The sequence below is a fragment of the Nomascus leucogenys genome, chromosome 4 (genome assembly GCF_006542625.1).
Source record: "Nomascus leucogenys isolate Asia chromosome 4, Asia_NLE_v1, whole genome shotgun sequence".
NCBI lineage: Eukaryota > Metazoa > Chordata > Mammalia > Primates > Hylobatidae > Nomascus > Nomascus leucogenys.
Window position 1 is genome coordinate 36,846,366 of NC_044384.1, and position 24,398 is coordinate 36,870,763.

Sequence of the window (24,398 nt, forward strand, 5' to 3'; positions counted from 1 at the left end):
ATACTGATATTTTTAATTAAACTTTGTAGTTTTAGATAATTATAATTTCACATGGAATTATAAGAAATAATACAGATTGTTTCTTCTTGGAAGCCAAAAAAGTATAATAAATGAAAACAAATAAAAAACAAAAGTAATAAAGAAACATCTCATATCTCTTCACGCAGTTTTCCTAATCGTAACCTCTTGAAAATTATAACAAAGTGTCACAACCAGGATATTGATATTGATAGTCAAGACGCAGAACATTTCCCTGACCACAAGGATCCTTTATGTTGCCTTATGAAGCCATACGTTGCTCCCTCCACAATTCCTGGCACCCACAAATCTGTTCTTTATTCCTACAATTTTGTCACTTAAATAATATATAAATGGAATCATATAGTTTGTAACCAATAAAGATTGGCTTGTTTCAATTAGAATAATTTGAAAGAGATGCACACACTTTATTGCCTGTATCAATGATACTCCACTACTTTTTTATTATTGAACAGTATTCCGTGATATGGTTGTATCACAGTTTGCATAACCATTCATTGATTGAAAAATATTTGCTATGTGTACAGTTTTTTGCCATTATGAATAAAGCTAAGATAAACAACTTGAAAACATTACTTTCTTTGTGTTCATGTGTGAACATGTCTTTATTTCTCTGAAATAAAGGCTCAGGAGTGCACTTGCTATTTTATATGATACATATAGAATGCAATTATTGCTCTGTATGATACATGCATGATTAGTTTTCTTTAAATTATTGTAAGAAACTGCCAAACTGTTCTTCAGAGTGGTTGTAACGTTCTATATATCCATCAGCAATGTGTCCCTGATCCAATTTTTATACATTCTTAGGTAATGTCACTACATTTTTTATTTTAGCCATTCTGATAGGTATGTAGAGATATCTTATTGTGGTTTTAATTTGTACTTATTTAAGGCTAATAATGTTGAACATGTTTTCATGTGCTTATTTGCTATCTGTATATAATATTTGGTGAAAATTGCCCTTCCTGTCTTTTGATCACTTTGTAATTGGATTGCCTATTTGTTTGCTTTTACTGTTGAGTTTTGAGAGTTATTTATATATGTTAAATACGAGTTTTTTATCAAATACGTGATTTGCAAATATTTTCTGCTGTTCTAGCTGGTCTTTTCCTCATGTTAATGGAGTCTTTCATAGAGTAAAAGATGCTGATTTTTAAAATTTTGGTGAAGTTCTTTTTTTATAGTCTATGCTTAATATGTCATCTTAGAAATTTAATTCTAAGACTTTTTGATTCTGAAGATTTTCTCATTTTTTTTTCTAAAACTTGTAGCTTTAAATCGCATATTCAATTCTGTGATCTATTTAGGTTAATTCTGTGAAAGACATGAGATTAGCTCTAGGATTGTTTGTTTTGCCAATGGGGTTTTAGTTGGTCCCACACCACTGGTTAAAAACGCTTATTTTTTTCCTCCACTAAATTGCTTTTGTGCCTTGGTCAAAATTTAGTCAGTCACATTTTTGTGGGTTTTATTCTGGATTCTCTGTTGTGTTCTATTTATCTGTGTGTCTGTATCCCTTGCCCGCATCATATTGTTTTGATTATTGTAGCTGTATGATAACTGTTGAAATCAGGTAAACTGATTCTTTCCATTTTATTTTTCTTTTTCAAAATTCCTATTCCTTTCTATTCATTATATTGTGGAATTAAAATTATCTTCCAAATCCTTTCCTTTTTTATAAAATATTTTAAATAATTATGCTATAGATACAAAAAATATTCTGCAATTCTGATAAGAATTTTGTTAAATCATGACATAAATTTGAACAGAATGAACATCTTTATTATGCTGAGTCTTCCAATCTCTAAAAATAATATTTATTTAAATATTTGATTTCTTTCATTAGTATTGTATAATTTTTAGCATATAAATTATGTATGTGTTTTGTTCAATATACACATAAGTATTTAATTTTTGAGCAAGTGTAAATTTGGATAATAATCTCAAAAGACTATCCTTGATGCCATAATCCCGAAAGTTGAAATCCTGAAAGGTCAAAATTCCTAAATCTACATCCCAAAGGTCTAAAATCCCTAACATCTAAAATCCTGAAAATTACAATGATGGGATAACTGTATCATGTTAGCTGAAACTATTACCTTGTGATTGTCTTTATTTGGACATTAAGTATGGTTTTAGGAAATGTGTATGGGTGCCAAGATGATAAGGAGTGGATTTGTGGACTTAATTTTAGGTGTTAGCTTGACTGGATTAAGGAATATGTAGAAGCCTGGTAAAGCATTATTTTGGGTGTGTGTGGGGGGGTGTTTGCAGAGATCACTATGTGAGTCTGAGTGGACTAGCTGGGAAAGATTTGCCATCAACATTGGCAGCACCATCCAGTTGGCTGGGGGCCTGCAGAGAACAAGTGCAGAAGGTGAATTGATCTTTCTCTGAGAGCTGAGACAGACTTTTCCTCTGCTGCGCTGGACTTCAGAACTCCAGACTCACCAGCATTTGAACTCCAGGTCTTACACCAGCAGCTCCCCAAGTTTTGAGGCTTTGGCTTCCGACTAAGAGTTACAACATTGGCTTTCTTGGTACTCAATGTAAAAATGTTAAACCTTCCACCATCAATGAAGAGAAGTCCTTTTTGTACATCTGCATTTGTGAAATATAAAATCTCTTGAGATCTCAGCTCTTCAGACATACATGGTGGTGACCCATCATGGATTCTAGTCAATCTAGTCAAGACTTAGGTTGTTCATGACAGTGTTTCTGTGGACTGCAATTATAAAGCTACGTGCACACAATGAGCAACCTTTGTGATATGTGTTTATACATTTCACTTTTTGACCTATTTCTTTATGAATATAGTTTATCTTCTCATAGCTGTTATATTCCTGAGACTGTCATTAATGTACCTGAGTGTTTATGTTTGCAAAAATATGTATGTTATTATTGCTTATTTTATTGTTTAAGGTGGCCTATGAAGTATTCTGTCATATTTATACATTTTTCTCAAAGGAATTCCCTTAAAAATATGAATAAATATATTTTTAATATTTTTTAATTTTTTTCCAGAATTCTGTTTCTGGAATTTTGATCTTCCAGGATTTCAACATTCAAGATTATGGCATTTTGGATTGTGTCTTTTGGGATTATGATTGGCTCCTGGTTTTAAATTTTACATAGCAGGAACAATAGGAAAAACTTCATGGATTTTATCTTCCCAGTAATAGCAGTCTTAGTATAAATCAGACCTTTGTCACTAGATACTCTCATAGTTTCTCGATGGGCATCAGAGGTACATTGGAATCCTCTCTGAGGAGACCATCAGATGAGGCTGAAGAGTCATTAGGACTCTGAGACTCATACAACTGCCTTGATCATAAAAGTTCTTTTTATTTCTGTGAAGAAATAATGTGTATTTAAGCTCATTCTATCATATAAAACCTCTGGAAGACAGGTATTGCAGAGATCATGGTCTTAGGATCATAAAGCCATTTTTCAACGGTATTTTTGAGGGGTTAAAAAGGTAGACCAAGAGATGCCAGGTGCTGGGGAGGAAAGAATATTTTCTTCTCTTCCCCTTCATCCCCAAACAATAATTAAGTGAGGCAGAAACAAAGAACTGGAGACATTCAGCATCAGTGACTGTGACCTAGTCCTGTTGCTCATATTTATTTGGCAGAAGAGAGCCAGGGAATTAGGTTTCCAATGGATCCTTCTATTCTCTCAGTTTGAAAGGGAAAGATGAAATGTTTCTAACATGTGAGAGACACCCTGAAGCATTTTCTGTAGATAATGACTTTGGGGAAGAGCAGTGATTTGGCTGTTCCTTCTGCATACTCTTGCCAGGGCTACATGTCCCATGATCAGAAGATCAGTATATTCCTTATCAAATACATTTCCATCTGCTTGTCCTTGATCTGATAAGTCATTGTTAAAAATGGCATCTTCCAGTAGTGGTCCTCTGTATCTACAAATCTCCAGGAAGGGTTCTGTGTTTCCACAGGACACACCCCAGCTTGGCCCCTCCACGTTGGGTTTTCTGTTCTTGGCAAGGCCTCCTGCAGAGGAGTCCAGGGGCACAGACATTCTGACAAGCATGCTAGTCACTGGAGAATCTTCCTGCAAACACCACAGAAAGTGTGTGATTGGCCACTTTGGGCAGACTTTCCAGAGCAGTGACACTGGGAATCTCCAGGGGATATCAGAGAGATGCTGATTGATATCAACTACCCTATTACCTACCTAGTGGTAGTGGGGTAGTTGATACCAATCAGCATCCCTCTGATACTAGAGAGATTCCATCTATATAAATAGATGCTAGTGGGGCAGTTGATTTCTGAGGGAAAGATTTCAATTGCTGTGTAAGTCAGATATCATCTGGAAGCTCCTATTTCTCAGAGACCTAAGTAAACTGTACTGAATTGTTAATATTACAGCATGAGAAAAAATCCATGCTCTGCCTTATAATTCCTGTGAATTTCTAGGGCTTATTTCCTTGTGGCACCCTGTCTTCAGCTTTTACTTCTGTGATAGGAAAGGTTGTTCTTCTTTACCCTGAGTCATCCCACAAACTCAGTTCAGCCAGTTTTACAAGCCTTTTTCACAGCCAACAAACACGTAGACTCTTATGACATTTCACTGAATGTTTAGGCCCAAAGGAAGGGTTACATCAGATCTCATGCAACTTCTTTTCTCTTATCCTGGCAGAGCCCTCGTCTTCCTCCTTCCTAACTCTGTTTTCAATCCATCACTTGAAGAACTGACCTTAGCTCAACATCAGTTCCTCTGAGTGTTCTCTGACATCTCCCTAAATAAGAACCCTTCAAAGTACTTCTAATGTAGCAGTCATTAAAATACAGTGCAATTGCTTTTTTATGTATTCCCACAAGATTATAAATTCAATGTGGGTGGAAACCACCTGGCTTTTTCAATTGTGTAGACTGTATTGCCATCTGAGTGTGCAGCACCTATTCCATACTCAAATATATATTGAATCCTTTATTGATCAATATATTGATACATACATTAGATTTGTATTATGCTGATTCATCCAGGATTTAACATTTTGGTCAAGAAAAAGTGTCCAGCACAGTACATTGCAAGATACTTCTGCTCTGTACACACAGACACACATATGTACCTACAATTGAGATGATTTATTCAAGTAATCCTTTGAGAAAGAACTTATAAATAGATTCTATGAGACTTTGTACTATTTATTGCCTTTAAAAAATTTGGGTCAGTGATTAATATATTGGAGGTGTATAATAGCTTGGAGTTATAGAAAAATAGCTTCACTGTAATACCACTTATATATTTCAGATTATGAGGTAAACCATGTAAGAAGTATTCAATCATCTTAAGATATTTGAAAATCATTTAATGAAAATTTACCATTAAATTTCTGATTTTTTTTCTTAGTTATATATTTTTGGTGGTCTTATATTATCCTAACTTTATATTTGCAACTAAAATATTTTAAAATTATTTAAATGAATATGATTATTCTGAAAAAATACATTAGCTGCTTTGGGAAAATTATCCAGAACACCTTACACTTTTTAATTAATCAAAAACTTTATATTTCTAGTTATTATTGCAAACATATCTTGCCAAAATGTTTATGATTTACTTGGGAAAAACATTTCCACATGGGTAAATATAAATAGCAGAAATAATTTAGTTTTAATTTAGTTTCATGGCTAATTTGAAGCAGTACTAAATAAAACTCATAACATAATATTCCTTGAGTTTGAATTTTGCTTTCTTTTTTCAAAAGCACTGTCTTATATGCTACTTTTGTTGATCCTTATAGAAATCCCACGCATTGACTAGTGTTACTATTATCGCCATCTTACAAATAAGGTTTCATGGCCAACCAATAACAGATATTTAGTGATAGATTTGAGGCTTTAATACAGGCCTTTAGTGATATCTTCTTACGCAATTCTGCTGAAGAGGGACAGTGGAGAAGATATATCCTGAGAAGCAATGATCTCAAATTAAACATTGGTACTTTGAGAGAAATTTTAAGGCAGTAGATGCCAAGAATGCAGTCCCAGTGTGCTTTTCTGCGCAAATGATATAGCAGGCAGCTGCTACCATTTCTGCCTGATAAAGCTTTGTATGCATTTGGCCTCATGCTTGGGAAGATAAATGAGTTCACTTCAGGATTGGGCCTATAGGCAGATGATTGAAATTCAGGGAAGTGTTTATATGCATTCAAGAGAGTATTTCTGACAGTGTATTCCTACATGGGTGGTCTCAAAGGGGGTGAATGAATGGAAACAGAAAGATTGTTTATGGGGAGGAAATGAAAAGGATTAGTTTCTATGGAGGCCAGGCAGGTGACCTAGATTCCCCACAATGAAATGTGTACTCTGATAGACACTTTTTAAAAGAGAGAAAAAAAAACCATGGCTAAAAGGTCTGGCTTTAGTTTCCAGCCAATTCTCATCAAGTCCCTTTGAAGGGGTTTTCTGATCCCAAGAGAAGCTTTTATTTGATATACGTTTCATGTGCTGGGCTTATCTAGAGCTCAGATAATCACACAGAGGAGTTCTCGCCTAGATTACTCAGCGTGCCCCTGGCCTCAGCAGGCTCTTCTTTGGGGCTTTGAGTTTAAATAAACAAACACGAAATCTGAAAGCTTCACTTATAATCCTTGGGTCACAGAGCCCTTTTCAGAGTAACTATTCTTATTTCCCTATGCAATTGAAAAACAACCCCATGCATCTTCAAATAAATTGCAAGTGATTCCACAAGATTTCTCTTTTGTGAGAGGAAGATCAGTGAATGTACAAAGAGCAGTGGAATAGAAAATAGAAAAATTGTATGGTTGGCCATATGCTGAATACATTTAGAATGGCTGAGAGTTGCTAAAATCATACTAGATGGAGCACCCTGCAAGTCATACTTTCCACAACTTCTGCCTTCTGGAGCACAGTCATAAGAAATGAATTTCCTTGAAGTGGCATTTATGCTCTTAAACATTTTGTGATTTTAACATCCCATTGTATATGTGTGTTTATATGTATGTCTCCTACCATTATTTTACAAACCCCTTGAGAGTAAAGACCATGATTTTATGTGCCCATGTGTGTCTTCATAGCTCCCGCAGCTAGCAATAATCTGACTTGTGAGAGTTACTCAGCATTATACATTGGAAAAATGCCTCCTATCGTTGATCATTACTACTTTCTACAACAATGGTTTCTGAAAATCATTCATTTGTTTACTTGTGGCTCACAATCAACAGTATGAATAATTATTGAGTTGTGCCAAAATCCGATGATGTTTTAAAAGCTTTTAGCAGTGATTCAGTTTGCTCTTTGCTTATAATATAAATACTACATAAAACAAAATGTAGATTGCAGCCAGACTCTAGGAGTTTATGACTTCCAGTTTCAGGAAGTCCAGCTGTGTTTTACCAATAATGTGTAAAACTGTGTTTTACAGAAGTATAGATATTTAACAGGCTGAGATATGTAGAATAAGATTGGCATGAATAAGACCATAAATGAATACAATGAAAGAAGAGCCTTAGAGCTTTATCCAGAAGTTCAGGCCCAGATAACTGTTTCTTTATTGTCTTCACTTGAGTGAGCCACAGACATGGCAAAGTCAACATTTCTAAAATTAAACCTGTGGTTATCCTTCTGCCTTCCCTCTTTCAGGAAATGTCATACCCATCTGCCCAGCTTCAAATGCAAGAAATCTGAGAGTTTCTCTTCTACCTTCCTCCTTCTTGTTTTCTCATATGATTAGTCACTAAGTGCTATAGTTTCTACCTTTTAAACATCTTGCAAACCTGTCAACTTTCCTCCAACCCTAATGCCATTATCTTACACATTATTTCTCACCTGAATTACTACATATTTACTTAATCTTCTTTCTGTACCTCCAGTCTTCCATCTTGCAATTCACTCACCACATTTCAGCCAGAGTGAGCATTCTAAAATGCACATTTGAAGATGGCATTATAATGAACTCCACGTTTCTTAATAATAATGAACATATTCACCCTTTATTAGTTTTTTTGCATGCAAGACACTCTTATATTTATTACATACAAACTATAAGGTGACTTCCTCTTCTTGTATCATTTAATCCTTGCAACAACTCCATGACCCAAACACAAATAATTGTTACCTTTACAAATGAGACATCTACCTTTTAGAGAGGTCAAGTGATTTTCCTAAAATCAGACTGCTAGTAATGCCAGAACCAGGGTTTACACCCAGGCAGTCTGACTTCAGATACCTCATTCAAATACATGATTCTTTTAAATATATTCATAAGTTAATCTTATTTATCTCTTACATTTCATCAACATGTCTTCTCTAAACTCTAGGATTTAGGTACACTGAAATTATCTAAGTTTTTATTGTTGTTGTTCCATACTCTTTTCAACATTTGGGATTCTGGTTTTCTTTTTTTCTTTTTTTCCTTTCCTCTCTTGCTTCACTTTCTCTTAACTCCTCCTACTCAATTTAGGTGCTACTTCTCCCAGGAAGCATTTCTTTATCTTTCAAGTATAAGTAGGAAGCAATATTCAAATCATACAAAGTATCTTTTCCAATCATAATGGAATAAAACTAGAAACCAACAATTGAAAGAAAATTGAAAGATTTACAACATGTGGAAATTAAACAACCAATTCTCAAACTATCAATGAGTTCAAGAAGAAATCTCAAGGGAAATTAGAAAATAGTCAGACATGCATGAAAATGAAAACACAGCATTCTAAAACTGATGGGATATAGCAAAAGCAGTGCTAAAATGGAAATGTCTAGCTGTAGATGCTTACATTAAAATAGAAGAAAGATCTTGAATTGGGGTACATGATGTCAGCAAGATGGCAGAATAGGAGATCTCCCACTCATATTCCCCCATAGCAACAAATAATTTGACAGCCATTCACAAATGGCTTTGTGGGAACATGGTGGGAGCTTGGGAAGCTAGGCAGGAAGTTGTGAAACTCTAGTAGAGCCCCAGACCAAAGATGAAGATTTTGAGAAGGCAGGCCAAAATCCAGGTGGCAGACTCACTTACTGTTGCCCCAACTACAGACCCAAAGACAACCTCATCTCCCTGTGGACTCAGCTGTATTGAAATTTGGCCTTAACCTTGCCATCATCACTGTCTGCTCAGGGTCCTCTCTGTCTTGAGTAACAGGCCCACTGACCTTGGTCCTGGCTGTGTACTATAAAGCAGCCCATGACCTGGATCCCACACTCTCAGCCATGGTTTGTTCATCCATATGCAAAATTCCTCAACAACATACTAGCAAAGTAAATCCAGCAGCACATCAAAAAGCTAATCCATCATGATCAAGTAGGCCTCATCCCTGGGATACAAGTTTGGCTAAACGTATACAAATCAATAAGTGTGATTCATTGTATAAATAGAACTAAAAACAAAATCCACATGGTTATTTATCTCAATAGATGCAGAAAAGACTTTTGATAAAATTCTACATCACTTTATGTCACCATCACTAATCAGTAGAGAAATACAAATAAAAAACACAATGAGATCCCATCTCACACCAGTCAGAGTGGCCATTTAAAAGTCAAAAAAATAGCAGATGCCAGTGAGGTTGCAGATAAAAGGGAATGCTTATACACTGCTGCTGGGAGTGAAAATCAGTTCAGCTATTGTGGAAAGTGTTGTGGTAATTTCTCAAATAACAAAAAACAGAATTGCCATTTAATACAGCATTAACTCTGTAGATTCCTTTGGCAGGTATGACATTTTAACAATCTGTCAGTCCATAAATATCAAATGTCTTTCAATATTTTGTGCCTTCTTTAATTTCTCTCAGCAACATTTTACCATTTTCAATGTAGAAGTCTTCACATCCTTTGTTAATTCTAAGTATTTCATTAATTTTGATGCCATTATAAATGAAATTGGTTTCTTAATTTTCTCTTTATATTGTTATTAGTTGATAGAAACATATCTTATTTTTGCTTGTTGACTTTATATTCTACAACTTTGCCAAATTCATTTAGGGTTTGCATGTATGTAACCTTTAGGGTTCTACATATAAGATTATGTTGTCTGTGAACAGAGATAATTTTACTCCCTTTCCAATTGGGATGATTTTATTTTTTCTTCTTGCCTAATTGTTATGGCTATGATTTCTAGTACTATGTTAAACAAAGGAGGTGAGAGCAAGGAATCTTGTCTTACTCCCGATCTTCTAATAAAAGCTTTCAGCCCTTTACCATTAAGATGATAGGATACACATGGTTACATATGTAACAAACCTGTACATTGTGCACATGTGCCCTAAAACTTAAAGTATAATAATAATAAAAACAAAAGATGATAGGATGCAATTTTGCCCTGCATTGTTAGGAAATAACTAATAACATTTGTTCCATGTTTTTCTCTAGGTAACATCACTAGGGCACCTCAGATCATAAAATTTTCCTGATGAAAGAGAAATCTACTTGGTTTCACCATAAGCAGAAATACTTTCTCCTATATTTTCCCCAGTTACATCATTTTTCAATCTATATACGTTATTTGAGGAATATTTCTGATTATCTTAGTAACTTACTTAGAAATTCTTCTATATGAAATCTAAAAATTAATAATGCCTTTCCTGTCACATTTAAATGTAAATGTTGTCTTGTGTTTTTCAGAAGATGCTTATAAGACTCAGGTCAGGATTGACAATGAGCCAGCTTACTTGGACATCTTGGACACTGCTGGCCAGGTAGGTGATGTTCTTAAACCTCTCCAATCTCTGAGTTTATTTTATGCTTTAGCTTCCAATATATTTACCACAAAGGAGAAGATGACTTTATTCAAGCAGAAGAAGAACAAATTTGTGATAACAATCAGGAATTAAATTTAAAAAGAATCAAAATTACCAACCAGAATATTTCCAAATTCTCTCAATTTTCTAAAAATAAAAGAGTCCATGTAGGTGTTATATTGCCAATTAAATTATAAAATTTAAAAATACTTTATTATTTTTCCTCAGGTTTGCACAAAACTCTGACATAGATCCTAATGTGATAATCATTTCTATTAGAGAATTTTAGGTGAATATAAAGAAAGATCTGCTTAGCAAATGTGCTAATGGAACTAAGGCTAAGGAGTCTGATGGAATAAGTGACATAACCAAGGTTTAGTATGGTCTACTACGTTAGTTTGCAAACCTGTAGGGAAGAAGAAAATGAAGGAGGAGGAGAGAAAGAGAAGTAATTTTTTTGTGATATAAAAATAGAACTAAAATACTACATCACAATTATAAGTAAGTTGTGAGGAAAGATATAAGATTTAAAACATCTCCATGCCTTAGATATATTTTGAAGAAAGGTGGATATTTTATTTAACTTAATACTTTCAAAATGATTATGTTAAAAATATAAACTCATACATCAAGTGCTAGACATAAACCATGTAATTTGATACAAGCACAGGAAAAAGAGAAGAATAAATAAAAAGTTGTTAATACAATATAAGACAAAAAAGGAAGAATAAAAAGGTAACAAGGAAGTATAATATATACATATCAAAATATCAGAAATCAAAATAAATAAATCTCTGTCCTAAAATAGGCAAATATTGCCGGTATCATATTGAACAAAAGAATAAAGCTAACCTATATTTGGGTTAAAGGAGACAAATGGTACAGAAAAATGGAAAATCAAATAAGGAATTAAAAAGGTAGGCAAAAGTAGCCAAACCCAAAGCAAGTATACCTGTATTAATATAAGGCAAATAGATGTTATGCAAAAGTATTATTAAAGTAGAAATGTCAGTTTGTAAAAAAATCTTCACAATATTCTAAAATTCTAATCTATAATATTTAAGGCAAATTAAGAGAACTGTAAATCATTTACAAATTCAAAATTTTATGTAGTAGAAAGTTTTAATGCACCTCTGTTGGTGTTCGATTAAAAGGCTGTATAGTTGTAGAAGATTTGTAAACACATTTAACTTAAACAGAATACTTCAGTCAATACAAAAGTAGACTTTGTTTCACATACACATCCTGTTTATAATTTTTTATTGATTTTGGATCAAAATGTAAATAATGTAGTCTGTAAAGATGGATTATTTGATGTACATAGAATTTTTGATTGTGGCTTAGAATGTGGTAAATTTTTATAAAATATTTAAGCACGTCATTACCTCTTATGGGGGAAAGGGGAAAAGTTAAGAAAGGGTGGAAATACAAAGTAGATTTTAACTATGCATGTGATGATTCATATTCTATTAGAGTTCTAATATAGGAAATTATTAAGTTGAAAACCTGCATCATGTATACACAAATCTTCATTATATTATTTCCCTTTGTACTTAAAGATTTTCATTATTTTAAAACATTGTATTTTTTCATCACTATGTTACTGTTTTTAAAATAACTGCATAATTGGAATATTGATAGTGTACAAGCAACTAGAAATAGGTCATCTCTTTCTATATTTATGAGTTATTTGAAGACTATTTGAAATCTATATATTAACAGATGCATTTGCTTCTAGAAACATTTGAACAATGGACTTATGGGGGTTAGAACTGTTGAAGCCACTGGGAATATATACAATGGAAAAATTATTTCAATTATTTGAAAGGGCTATCTTATCTAAGAGGAAGTGTGCTTGTTTTTCAGTGGAAACTGGAGATCTAATTGGAAGAACATTGAGTAGGTTAAATTTTACTCATGATAACAGGGGGTTTGTAGCAACTAAAATGCTCAAATACAAAAAATGGCTGCTCTGGGAAATAGCAAATTTGTGTTGTTGGAAACACTCAACTAGAATTATGCTTTGGTAGAAAGTGAAATTTTCATTTATTGAATATTCATTCAGTCTACAGTATTTATGTGGACTTACTTGGTCCCAAGTGTGGTGCCAATATAATGATGAATAGCCAATATATTTCTCCTTTCTATTGATGTAGACTTGGCTATGTCACTGCTTAGTCCAATAGAATGCAGGCAGATGAGACAATCTGCTAGTCTTAGTCCAAGGTCTTTAGAAGCACTAAGTGTACTTGTGCTACTTCTCAAGAAAAGGGAATGCTGCAGATAGCCCTTGGTCCTCAGTGATTGAGAAAACCTGTGAAAAGACCTAAACCCAACCCAAAGAAAGAAAGCCCAGTCTACCCACACATGGAACAGATCTGCTACAGATACCACACAGATTTGTGAACTAGAAAAATCACGAACACTAGTTGCTTTAAGACACTAAGTTTGAGGTGGTTTGTGTTGTAGCATTATTGTGGCAATAGCTGAGCAATACAGAATATTAATAGAACATTTTTTAGTTACATATGGCTGGAGATGGAGAATCTTACCTCATTGTGGGTGAAGTGGTAAGTGATGAGATAAATCTGAAATTCTATGCTCTAGTAATACTGAGAAACTGGCAAACATACAATTAAAAAGATAAAGCTATTAAATGTTCATATCAATAAAAATTTTTTAAAGCTAGTTTCAACTGCAGCCAAACATAGTCAGGAGTACATCAGGCTAAACAGATGATGATATGTTGGCTTTCAAACCATTATTAAATCCTTCCATTCAGGAGGTGGTCTATACAGTTGATTTAACAGAACTTATGTTCCCTGTAGGGAACAGGAGAGAACACCATTGAAATATTTTTAATAGTATCACCTTGTTTTCTTTTGGTACTATTAATTTTCAATGTATGTTGAAGTTTACTATCCTTACAACAAATCCAGGAAGTAGACAGAAAAGCTATTATTAATGTCATCACCTAGAATTTGAGTAAAATGTTATACAAAGAAGTAAAGTGGGTGTTTTCTTGGTGGCAATATTGGAGGCCAAGTCCCAATGTGTTTCATGATTGTGCTTGTAAGAGATACCAAGTGATATATTTTCCTTGCCCATTGTAAGCTTCATGGCTGACACACTATAACAAAAGACAGAGACATTAACAATAGATAAGCATAATGTTTATTTAACCAAAGCTTTACATGATGTGGGAGCTTTCCAAAACGAAGACTCAAAGACCCAGGAAAAAATGTGTATTTTTATGCTCAGGTTTGATTAAGAATGAACAGTGTGCCAAGTATGATTGAATAAAAATGGATATAACCTAATATTAATAAACCATTACCATTGCTAATGGTAATAAACCAAACCATTACCAAACCATAAAGGATCAAAAATTCTTTTTGGCATTTCTGTGCAATATTCCTTTCCTCTGGGTGTAGGACTGGATACCTGTCAATGAGGGTCTTCAAAAGAGCAGCGGTGAGAGAAGTTCAGATAGACCTTTCTGCTTTTGAGGTTTTCTGCATTTCCAAGGTACCATATTTTGGGGTAGCATGTCCTGCCCTTCATCTTACTATACACATAATCTTGCAGTGCCATAATAATCCTATGGCATCACCAAATCTCAGATTATAAAGAACTTGTACCCTAAGCCTTTCCAGCATTTAATTTTTTTAATACTTAACTCTTCCGCTACATGCTTATTAAGCCTATGATTGATGTCTTCCATTTGTTAAGAATTCTGTTTTAGGAAACAAACAAGCACAGCTTTGGAAAACTTTACTTATTAGAAAGAGTTTTTCTTACAATGAGCTGAGAATTTCTTTATAGTTTCCATCTATTGGTTCCAGATCTATCTCCTGAAAAAAAAATTACTCATTACATACATGGAAAATGCAAGGCTCATAGAGGTAATGTGATTTATCTAAGGTAGTACAGCAAATTCTTAAGCTAGCTATGTCTAAAATCAATTTACATTTCCACTCAAGCTCTTTCTTATTTCACTTTTTTTATGGAATAACTTAGAGTGTACCAAGAACTGCAATAGGTCAAGAAAATACAGAGTGAAATAAAATTGAGGCTCTCTCTTCAAAATGCTTGCGGTTTGGGGAAGTGAAGATACACTAAATTAAAAATTGCAGCAAATTATAATAAATACTATGGTAGAAGTGCACAAATTTTGATACTGGGTTATCTTTGATATCTAAATGATCTAAATAAAAAATTAAAGATAAAGTATTTTAAAAATAATTATAAGTTTAGGTGAAACTCTACCAAAATATATATAAGTTTACTTTAATTATAAATGTATTGAATAATCCTCATTCTTATTAGAAGTAAAAAAATTAATTCTGCAAATTTTTTTTTCTTTGATTTTTTTTTTTTTGAAATGCTGACATATCCAGTCAATTCCACGACCTAAGTCTTGCCCCATAACTGGCTTTGGCCTGGATTAAGTCATTCTGGAACAATGGGAAACAGTTGTAGTTTGGTACTAGGTTTAGTTCCTAACCAACTCTGCAGTCAAAGCAAGTCCTGTAGCCAATCTCGACCTAGTTTACTCATCTGTGAAATGAATAAATTAGACTTGATCTCTAAAGTGACTTCCAGATATAAAGCCCTGTGATTTCTGAATTACTACTAGCTTAATTTTTATATAATTCTTCTCTGAAAGCTTAAATTGCTTTTTAGCCACAAACAATTTGTTTTTTTCCTTTCTTCCCCAGTTTGTGGCTTATCTTTAAAGAGAATACTTAAGGGCATGACCCCTTCTTTAAGGAATCCCATTATTCTACAAATGGTTGTGGATATTTTAAGGTCCAGAAGAACAAAACGGGCTAGAATTGTTCCCAAACTGGAAATAAAGTTCCAAACCAAGAGCTTCAATTAGAATGATGTTTAGGACATTTCCTCACTAATTATATTCTAGAATCAATACATGTGTCCAAACTCTCTTGTCTGCTTTTACTACATTTTGATAGTTTTGATTATTTGATAGATGCTAACTTACTAAGAGTCGATGCAAGCTTTGTAACATCAAAATCAAAAGGTATGGGAAGGTAGGCTTTAAGAACATTCCCAGGGTTCAAATTCATATATTATCCTTAGGATGTGACACTGAGGAAGTGGAGAGATTGCTACCCTCCTTTTACTACCTCCTCCAATGTACTTCTCCTCACTGCTGCCTACCCAACGCTAGACTCAAATACAGGTATCCTGTTACTATAATCTTAAAATGTGTATTCCGCTCACATACTTCTTAAATCACTCCATGCTGGCATTATCTAGTCCATCTAGAAGTAAGGCACATTTTTAAAAGCTCTAGAAATAAGGCTTAACCTGAAGGACTTGCCATATAGTCAGAAATATATGATGAAAAGGTAAAAGAAAACTTGAAAAAGAACAGTAAAAAATACAGCCAGACATTTAAGTACAAACTGATTTTATAAGCATTGTCATTAGGAGAATCAACAAATGCCAGTCCAGCTTTAACTATGAGAAGACAGAGTATATTTACAACCATACTCATATCCCAAACTGATAGAACTAAGCATACCCTTTGATCTTGGGGAAAATGGGCCAAGTTCATTGTGATCCACTGTTTTGGCTCTGAGATGCTTGAAAACAATTCACTATTAACATTACTGCAAACAGGATTGGTGTGAATCCTAATTTTCCCAGGACATTCCTAGTTGGTATCTCCTGCTGTATAGCAATTAATGCTTGTTAATTCTTTTGGTAGCATTGAATTTCATTCAAAGTTGTTCCAGTTTGAATTAATTTATATAGTTCATCCAAACCACAAACTAGTAGCTCTCCCCCAGTACAGCGGCTCTGTACAGTACATAGCTATAAATCCAACTATGATTAAACATGCATAGTTGAAAAGCCAGTCACTATACTGAACAAGACCAGAAAATAGAAACCAAATAAAAATGATTTCAGTAGCCCAAGCAAATGTCAAAAAAATCCATAAAATAAAATTCATACGTGGTTTATAAACTCTGTCACGACAAGGGAGACTATGATGTTCTCGTTCTGAGTCTATTTGATATTAGTATCAGATATAACATGCTGATTTCCTAAATTTCTAGAACTAAAACTGGGTTTCCAGAAGCAAATATTTTAACAGTAAAATAAACTGACAACTTATAGAAAAAAGATCAAATTATTTTAAAATGTAAGATAAAACTTAAAAATTATTTTATAAATATGTAAGTCTGGAACCATTTGCTCTAAAGGCAAGCAGCTAGGTATAATAATATTAATAAATAACACTATTAAAGTATCAATATATTAAAAATTATGATTTGGATTTTTTGCTAAAGAAGGCACAAAATGTGAAATTTTAGAAAAAACTTTTGGCCAGGTGCGATGGCTCACACCTGTAATCCCAGCACTTTGGGAGGCCCAGATGGGCGGATCACGAGGTCAGGAGATCGAGACCATCCTGGTAACACGGTGAAACCCCGTCTCTACTAAAAATACAAAAAAAAAAAATTAGCCTGGCGTGGTGGCGGGCGTCTGTAATCCCAGCTACTCGGGAGACTGAGGCAGGAGAATGGCGTGAACCCGGGAGGAGGAGCTTTCAGTGAGGCAAGATTGCACCACTGCACTCCAGCCTGGGCGGCAGAGCGAGACTCTGTCTCAAACCAACAACAACAACAACCACCTTTTACAAGATGACCATTTCTACAGTATGTTTTAAGGGTAAATATCTGTATTGACTCAGGAAAAAAAATTATCTAGACCATCAACTGCGAAAGATTTACAAAAGATTTATAGAAGCCAATCACAATGTTCTTAGTATTTCCCTGTATTTAAGAGGCAACTGTGTTTCCTCTTATATGTGGAGATATATATATATATATATATATTTATTTATTTATATGTCTATATGTGTCTGACATTCTCAACATGATTAATTGAACATACACATTTATAATGCCCCAATTGTTGATTGTTCCATATTGATACAAAAGAAATAAAATCGTGGTAGTCCCTGACCTTGGAGAACTTACACTTTCATTTTTGTACATATTAAGAAAGAATTTAGACTCAAAACTGAAGAAATGTCAAATTTCATTATTACATATTTTATCATATCACCTTTTTAGCTTTCTCTCATAGTGAATGTTTTCATCAAAATATGCTTTAAGAACCTAATTGCTCATCAGTGTGATATGTAGAATATTTAGATTTATATTTATCATTAAACTTTTAGCTGAAACTTCACAATTTCAATACTAAATTTGCCAAATTAAAAAATATATATGTACTTGGCATATAAGTACTACATAAAATGGCTACCAAGATTCTCTAAAGTATACTTTTGATCGAAATAGCCGAAAAACAGAATGTCATTCAATGATCTCTCGACATTCATTTCTTAGCTTACTGATCACCATTAATTCAAAGCATTTCCTTCAGTATTTCATTTTTGTATTGGACAATGGAAGAACTTTGCATCCTATAATTACTGCTGGGCCACTGTGCCAACAGAAATTTCACTAAGGATAGCTCTTGGCAGAAACTCTGAAGTCAATTTACAAAGGTTTCTACTTAATATCCATGAAAATTTCTATAATTATGAATGTAAAAAATTAGAAGGAGCTTCAGGAGGTCACATATTTCAGTCTCTTCAGTTTACTAATAAAGACACTGGGGCTCAGAAGAGGTTAAGTGGCTTATGCAAGGTCACATGGCTTCTAAATGACAAAGCTGGAGTGATCCTAGCCTTATGCTCATGAATCATTTCTGAAATCGTACAGTGATGTGGCTATGTTATCTCTTTTAAAAGCTTGTCTCTGTGAAGGTGAGTAAGACTGGACTATCTGAGTGGTAGTGCTTGCTATTCATGTATCACTTTTTGAGAATATCACTGATGTAATTAAAAGACACCTAGTTGGAAACTTTGGACAATGAATCAAATACTCAGGTTGGTAAAATCATGGAAGAATTCTGAAAAAAAAAAGTACACGTTTGTTTACCACCACATTTTTATATTTTTGTATTTCTTTACATCCTTTATAATATTTTGCACAAAAAGTTTTATCCTCCCTAATTCTAAACATTAGGAGTATTTATTTTCAGCTTTTCCTTGATTTACATGGTCCATATATTGATCAGTTGGGAAATGATTTAGATTATATAAATGAATGACAATATTGCATTCTATTTGGTCACATTACTGAGGACATTAGCTTTAGCCCATACCGCTTGCCATAACTACGGTACAGTTGCATCATGAAGCAGAAACACAGTTAAGAATAAGACTTAGTAAAAATGAATGAAACATATAGATCATATGACCTCTTTTTTTCACATCCTACTCAACTGGGATATGTAGCATTAGGTAAGACAAAATATTTATTGTGTCCGTGATTCACTTTCTTCCCATTCTTAAAGAGTTAAATGTTATTTAAAGGATTTTGTGCTCTAACATTCTATCATTCTCAAAACTGGTTTGTTCATTCATTTAACAGTGAACTATTCAGTATTGGACATGGATCATGGTCTCTGAACATTACTAATAGCTATGACAGATTCAAACAAATTTAAACATTTTTTTCTGCCTTCATGAAATTTGCAACTTAGCCAAGATGTGCCAATTGATTAAGAGAAAATGTCATTAATGTGTTGTTAAGGTAGTTCTCAGTTAAGTTTTAAGAATGAGAATCAACTGCTTTTGCTCAAGCAAAATGGTAACCAGAGAAGGATAAATCAGAAGGGCTTCTCCCAAAAAGCTTAATATCGCTGAAGAAGTATATTTATATGCACAACCTCCAGACTACTAGTCTATTAAAAGAAAAACACATGGCTAGTGACGGCTACCATTACAAGTCTTCTAGGAATAGGACATTGTCAGTCAGGAAAAATGACGAGAAAAGTCTCAATCATTTTAGGAGGTTTATTTGCCAAAGTTAAGGATGCACACCCCAGAGACAGGTTTATGCCTTTCTCTGAAGATGATTTTGAGGGCTCCAAATTTAAAGGAGAAAAGGCAGGATATTGAGAAGTACACAATTTTTATGTAAGTGGAAGTAGGAAAACATAGTCGTTCATGCCTTTGTCTGGCTTAGTAGTGAATCTGCATTTTTACATAAGATAACATAGACAAAATTGGGCAGGGGAACAATCAAATATGCATTGTGTCAGGTGGGGGTGGAGCAGTGACTGCACCTGTAAAGATAAACAATCAATTAACATTGCCATGGTAGGATTTTAACAGAAACACTTCAGGGTAAAAATCTTGGAGCTCACTGGGAATTTCCTTGTGGGCAAAATATAGGGGAGGCATGTAGCTTTTCTTTTTTATTATTATTATTATTATACTTTAAGTTTTAGGGTACATGTGCACAATGTGCAGGTTTGTTACATATGTATCCATGTGCCATGTTGGTGTGCTGCACCCATTAACTTGTCATTTAGCATTAGGTATATCTCCTAATGCTCTCCCTCCCCCCTCCCCCCACCCCACAACAGTCCCCGGAGTGTGATGTTCCCCTTCCTGTGTCCATGTGTTCTCATTGTTCAATTCCCACCTCTGAGTGAGAACATGGGGTGTTTGGTTTTTTGTCCTTGCAATAGTTTACTGAGAATGATGGTTTCCAGTTTCGTCCATGTCCCTACAAAGGACATGAACTCATCATTTTTCATGGCTGCATAGTATTCCATGGTGTGTATGTGCCATATTTTCTTAATCCAGTCTATCGTTGTTGGACATTTGGGTTGGTTCCAAGTCTTTGCTATTGTGAATAGTGCCACAATAAACATACGTGTGCATGTATCTTTATAGCAGCATGATTTATAGTCCTTTGGGTATCTACCCAGTAATGGGATTGCTGGGTCAAATGGTATTTCTAGTTCTAGATCCCTGAAGAATCGCCACACTGACTTCCACAATGGTTGAACTAGTTTACAGTCCCACCAACCGTGTCAAAGTGTTCCTATTTCTCCACATCCTCTCCAGCACCTGTTGTTTCCTGACTTTTTAATGATGGCCATTCTAACTGGTGTGAGATGGTATCTCATTGTGGTTTTGATATGCATTTCTCTGATGGCCAGTGATGATGAGCATTTTTTCATGTGTTTTTTGGCTGCATAAATGTCTTCTTTTGAGAAGTGTCTGTTCGTGTCTTTCATCTAGTAGTTGTCTTATTTAGGAACCAAAAGTGGGAGGAAGATTTGCCTGACCCAGTTCCCAGTTTAACTTTCCCCTTTGGCTTAATGAGTTTGAGGCCCGAAGTTTGATTGATTGATTGATTGATTGATTTTATTATTATTATTATATTTATTTATTATTATTATTTTTTGAGACAAAGTCTCGGCCTGTCGCCCAGGCTGGAGTGCAATGGCACGATCTCGGCTCGCTGCAACCTCTGCCTCCCAGGTTCAAGCAATTATCCTGCCTCATCCTCCTGAGTAGCTGGAATTACTTGTGCACATCACCACGCCCAGCTAATTTTTTTGTATTTTTAGTAGAGATGGGGTTTCACCATGTTGGCCAGGCTGGTCTCAAACCCCTGACCTCATGATCCACCCACCTCGGCCTCCCAAAGTGCTGGGATTACAGGCATGAGTCATTGTGCCCAGCCTGTTATTATTTTTTAATACAGATTCTCACTCTATTGCCCAGGCTGGAGTGCAGTGGTGCAATATTAGCTCACTGCAACCTCCACATCCTGGGTTCAAGCGATTCTCCTGCCCCAGTTTCCCTACTAGCTGGGATTACAGGTGCCTGCCACCATGTTCAGCTAATTTTTGTATTTTTTTTAGTAGAGATGGGGTTTCAACATGTTGGCCAGGCTGATTTCAAACTCCTGACCTCAAGTGATCAGCTCTCTTTGGCCTCGCAAAGTGCAGGGATTACAGGTAGGAGCCACCATGCCCGGCCAGGATTTATTGTCCTTTCACAACATTTTGATGACAAAGCCAAAGAAAGGTATTATAAAAACTTTTCCTTCTTTTTTTTTTCCCATGAATATAGCAATATTATGATGTTAAAACTTTTTCAGTGTTCTTTTGGAAAGATAGTCAAAGAGTAAGAGGGATTCCTCAGGCCTTGAATAAGTTTCAAGAACCCAGTTTTCCATTTATTTTCTTCTAAATATTGTCTTGACCCTCATGGATTTCCAGATATGCTGGATGTTCCCATGTCACTGTCTGTGCCTGGGCTCTTTCTAGCTATATTGTAGGTGGTTCTTAATTAGGTAACTGTTTTCAATCAATTGCAGAAGAAAATAATATATCCTGGAATTTTCTGGTTCAAGACTATTGGTAAGCTTATTTTCTATTAAACCTATTCTTATTCCTAAGAATCTTCAAGGGCTCTGGAATATAAGTATGTTGCATTTCATCTGAAAATCAGGAAAAGATGGTATTTGGGGAACCAAACCTCTCCATTAGAAATCAATTCTGCAATTAGGCAGCAGAGATGCTTAAATGCTCCTTTTCAAGGAACGTGGATTATTCCTTGCAACACGGATAGGTAAATAGCATGCTGATTTTGACTTTAATGAGCAACTGGAGACACACTGTGACCAAAAGAGTTGGAAAATGTATTGTCTCAGAGCCATTAAGTGCCCTCAAAAGTAGGTAAAAAATGTCTTCTGATCAATAGAATTTGACGAGGAGCCACTTTATATAGGATTGTCCTGGAGACCATTTGTTAAGTTTGTTTGTATACTAGCATCCTGTGAATTCTGAGTTCTATTTAATGCAAATGAAAACAATAATGACCATCGCATTCAGAGACTACTCACAGAAATAGGGGGTCTATGTTAGAATGACGGTTTGAAACTAAATGGAGTCCCTCCACTAAGCTAATAAGTATCTTTGATATCACTAAGAAATCAAAATACATATTTTTCCTGCCAGGCTCCTAAGCCAAAAATTTTGCATCCTGCTTTCTACTTTGAAGCAAAAGCTGTTTGATTCTCAAAGCCTGTTCAGAAAAACACACTTTCATTCCCTAAACACACGTCTGTGAGTGGTTCTGGCAGTTATGTAGGATCTTTCAGCTTATTTTCTGAAAATGCTATTCTCTCATCTTGAATCCATTCAAGTTTCAAATGAAAGTTAAAATATAATCTTATCTAATGGGAATTAAAAATGCATTTTCATCAGCAATATTTTAATGGGCTTATAAACTCATGCCCTCGAAGGATAAAAATAGTTTTAAAACCATTTTAAATGGGTTTCCTCTTCCTGTTTTTTAAATTGTTTTCTCACTGTCCTGCTATAATACAGAAAAGCTCCATTGATAGTAAAATGCAAAGTGCTATTACTTTTATTTGCAGATATGCAACTTTGATTTTAAAATAAAGTTGCTATCCCAGGAAATCCAAAGTTCTTTCTGGTAGAATGGTTGACTATTTTATATCAGGCAGATTCCATGTGTAAGTATGGTAGTAGTCTGCTTCCATAGCTACCAGTGCTTTCACCCCTAAACATTTCTCTCCTTTATTCTCACATCTAAAATTTACAGAAAAGTTGTTGTGTTATGGAGCAATAAAAAATAGGCAAGACACGGGTGAGATGCAGCCAATCATCATCTGCTCATTAAAGTACAGAAAGTCAATAGAATCAATATATTTATAAAGACTCTATGGAGCGTGCCATGGAAAACGCATACTCTCACTGTCGTCTGAGAGAATACCACTTTGGGAGGTTGTTCCACTAATTGATATTAGAATGCCAGATGACTCCATGTTAGTAGTTGTGGTGGTTAAAGAAAAATTATTGCTGTTTTCATATGGCTCTGGTGAGACCATAGAAAATGTAGCCTAAATAGCAACACACCCAGTGGCTCAAGGGATATGATTATAAAATTTAACTATGAAGTCAACTCACTAATAGGGGTCACACATCTTCACAATGAATCAATGTGATTATTTTACACCTGCACAGCTGTTCTCTTGACTTGGTCTTTAGGTGCCATGTATACCCCTACCTCGATTTTACACTCTAGTTCAGAGAAATGTGTGGTTATAAGTGAAAGCCAGTTATCAGAGGATAGTACTAGAGGAAGCTTTGCTGAATAGCTCTAGCTGAGTCTTGATAAGAGTCCACAGTCTGAGTGTAATCATATTCGGAATTCAGTACTCCTGTGTTAAACCTGAGTTGATGTGTCCTGCAATAAGTTGTCCAGCTTTGCTGTCCAATCTTTGTCAAAACTCTACTTCTGGAGTGACTGGTAACAACTTTAATAGTATTTCTCATCAGATATTTATTAAACTCAGAGATGAAAGGACAATGTGGAATTCGTCACTTCAGAAAAGAAACTGAAGTTGTTGGATTGCTTTTACAGTAGAAGATTAGGATACATATGAGCTAGGTGTATAGTGAATATAACATTTATTATTTTCAACTTTTTATTCTTTTATATATGAACCCTGTAAACCAGAATGACTTTTAAAATAATTCCCCTCTGTTTATCCCAGATATAATAGTTTATAAATATGCCACCACATCCTTAATTTTACAAAGTAGACACTCCAAGACACAAGGGGGAACATTATAAATATACTTAATAAGCAAAAAACAAAAAATTTAACCATTAAAATAAACCTTAGAAGAAAGGTGATTGATTAAAAGTATACAGATACATAATGTTTTGAGAGGCTTGTTTTGT

The 24,398-nt window shown here is 34.6% G+C and overlaps 1 protein-coding gene across 2 annotated transcripts in view; it reads left to right on the forward strand.

Annotated features, from left to right (window-relative positions):
- Nucleotides 1-24,398, forward strand: part of RIT2 (Ras like without CAAX 2) — a 383,617-nt gene that overhangs the window by 133,099 nt on the left and 226,120 nt on the right. For both annotated transcript variants that reach the window (XM_030810507.1, XM_003267563.3), the window contains one exon: nucleotides 10,653-10,726. In XM_030810507.1, the coding sequence (XP_030666367.1) occupies nucleotides 10,653-10,726 (74 nt within the window). The remainder of the gene's footprint in view (nucleotides 1-10,652; nucleotides 10,727-24,398) is intronic.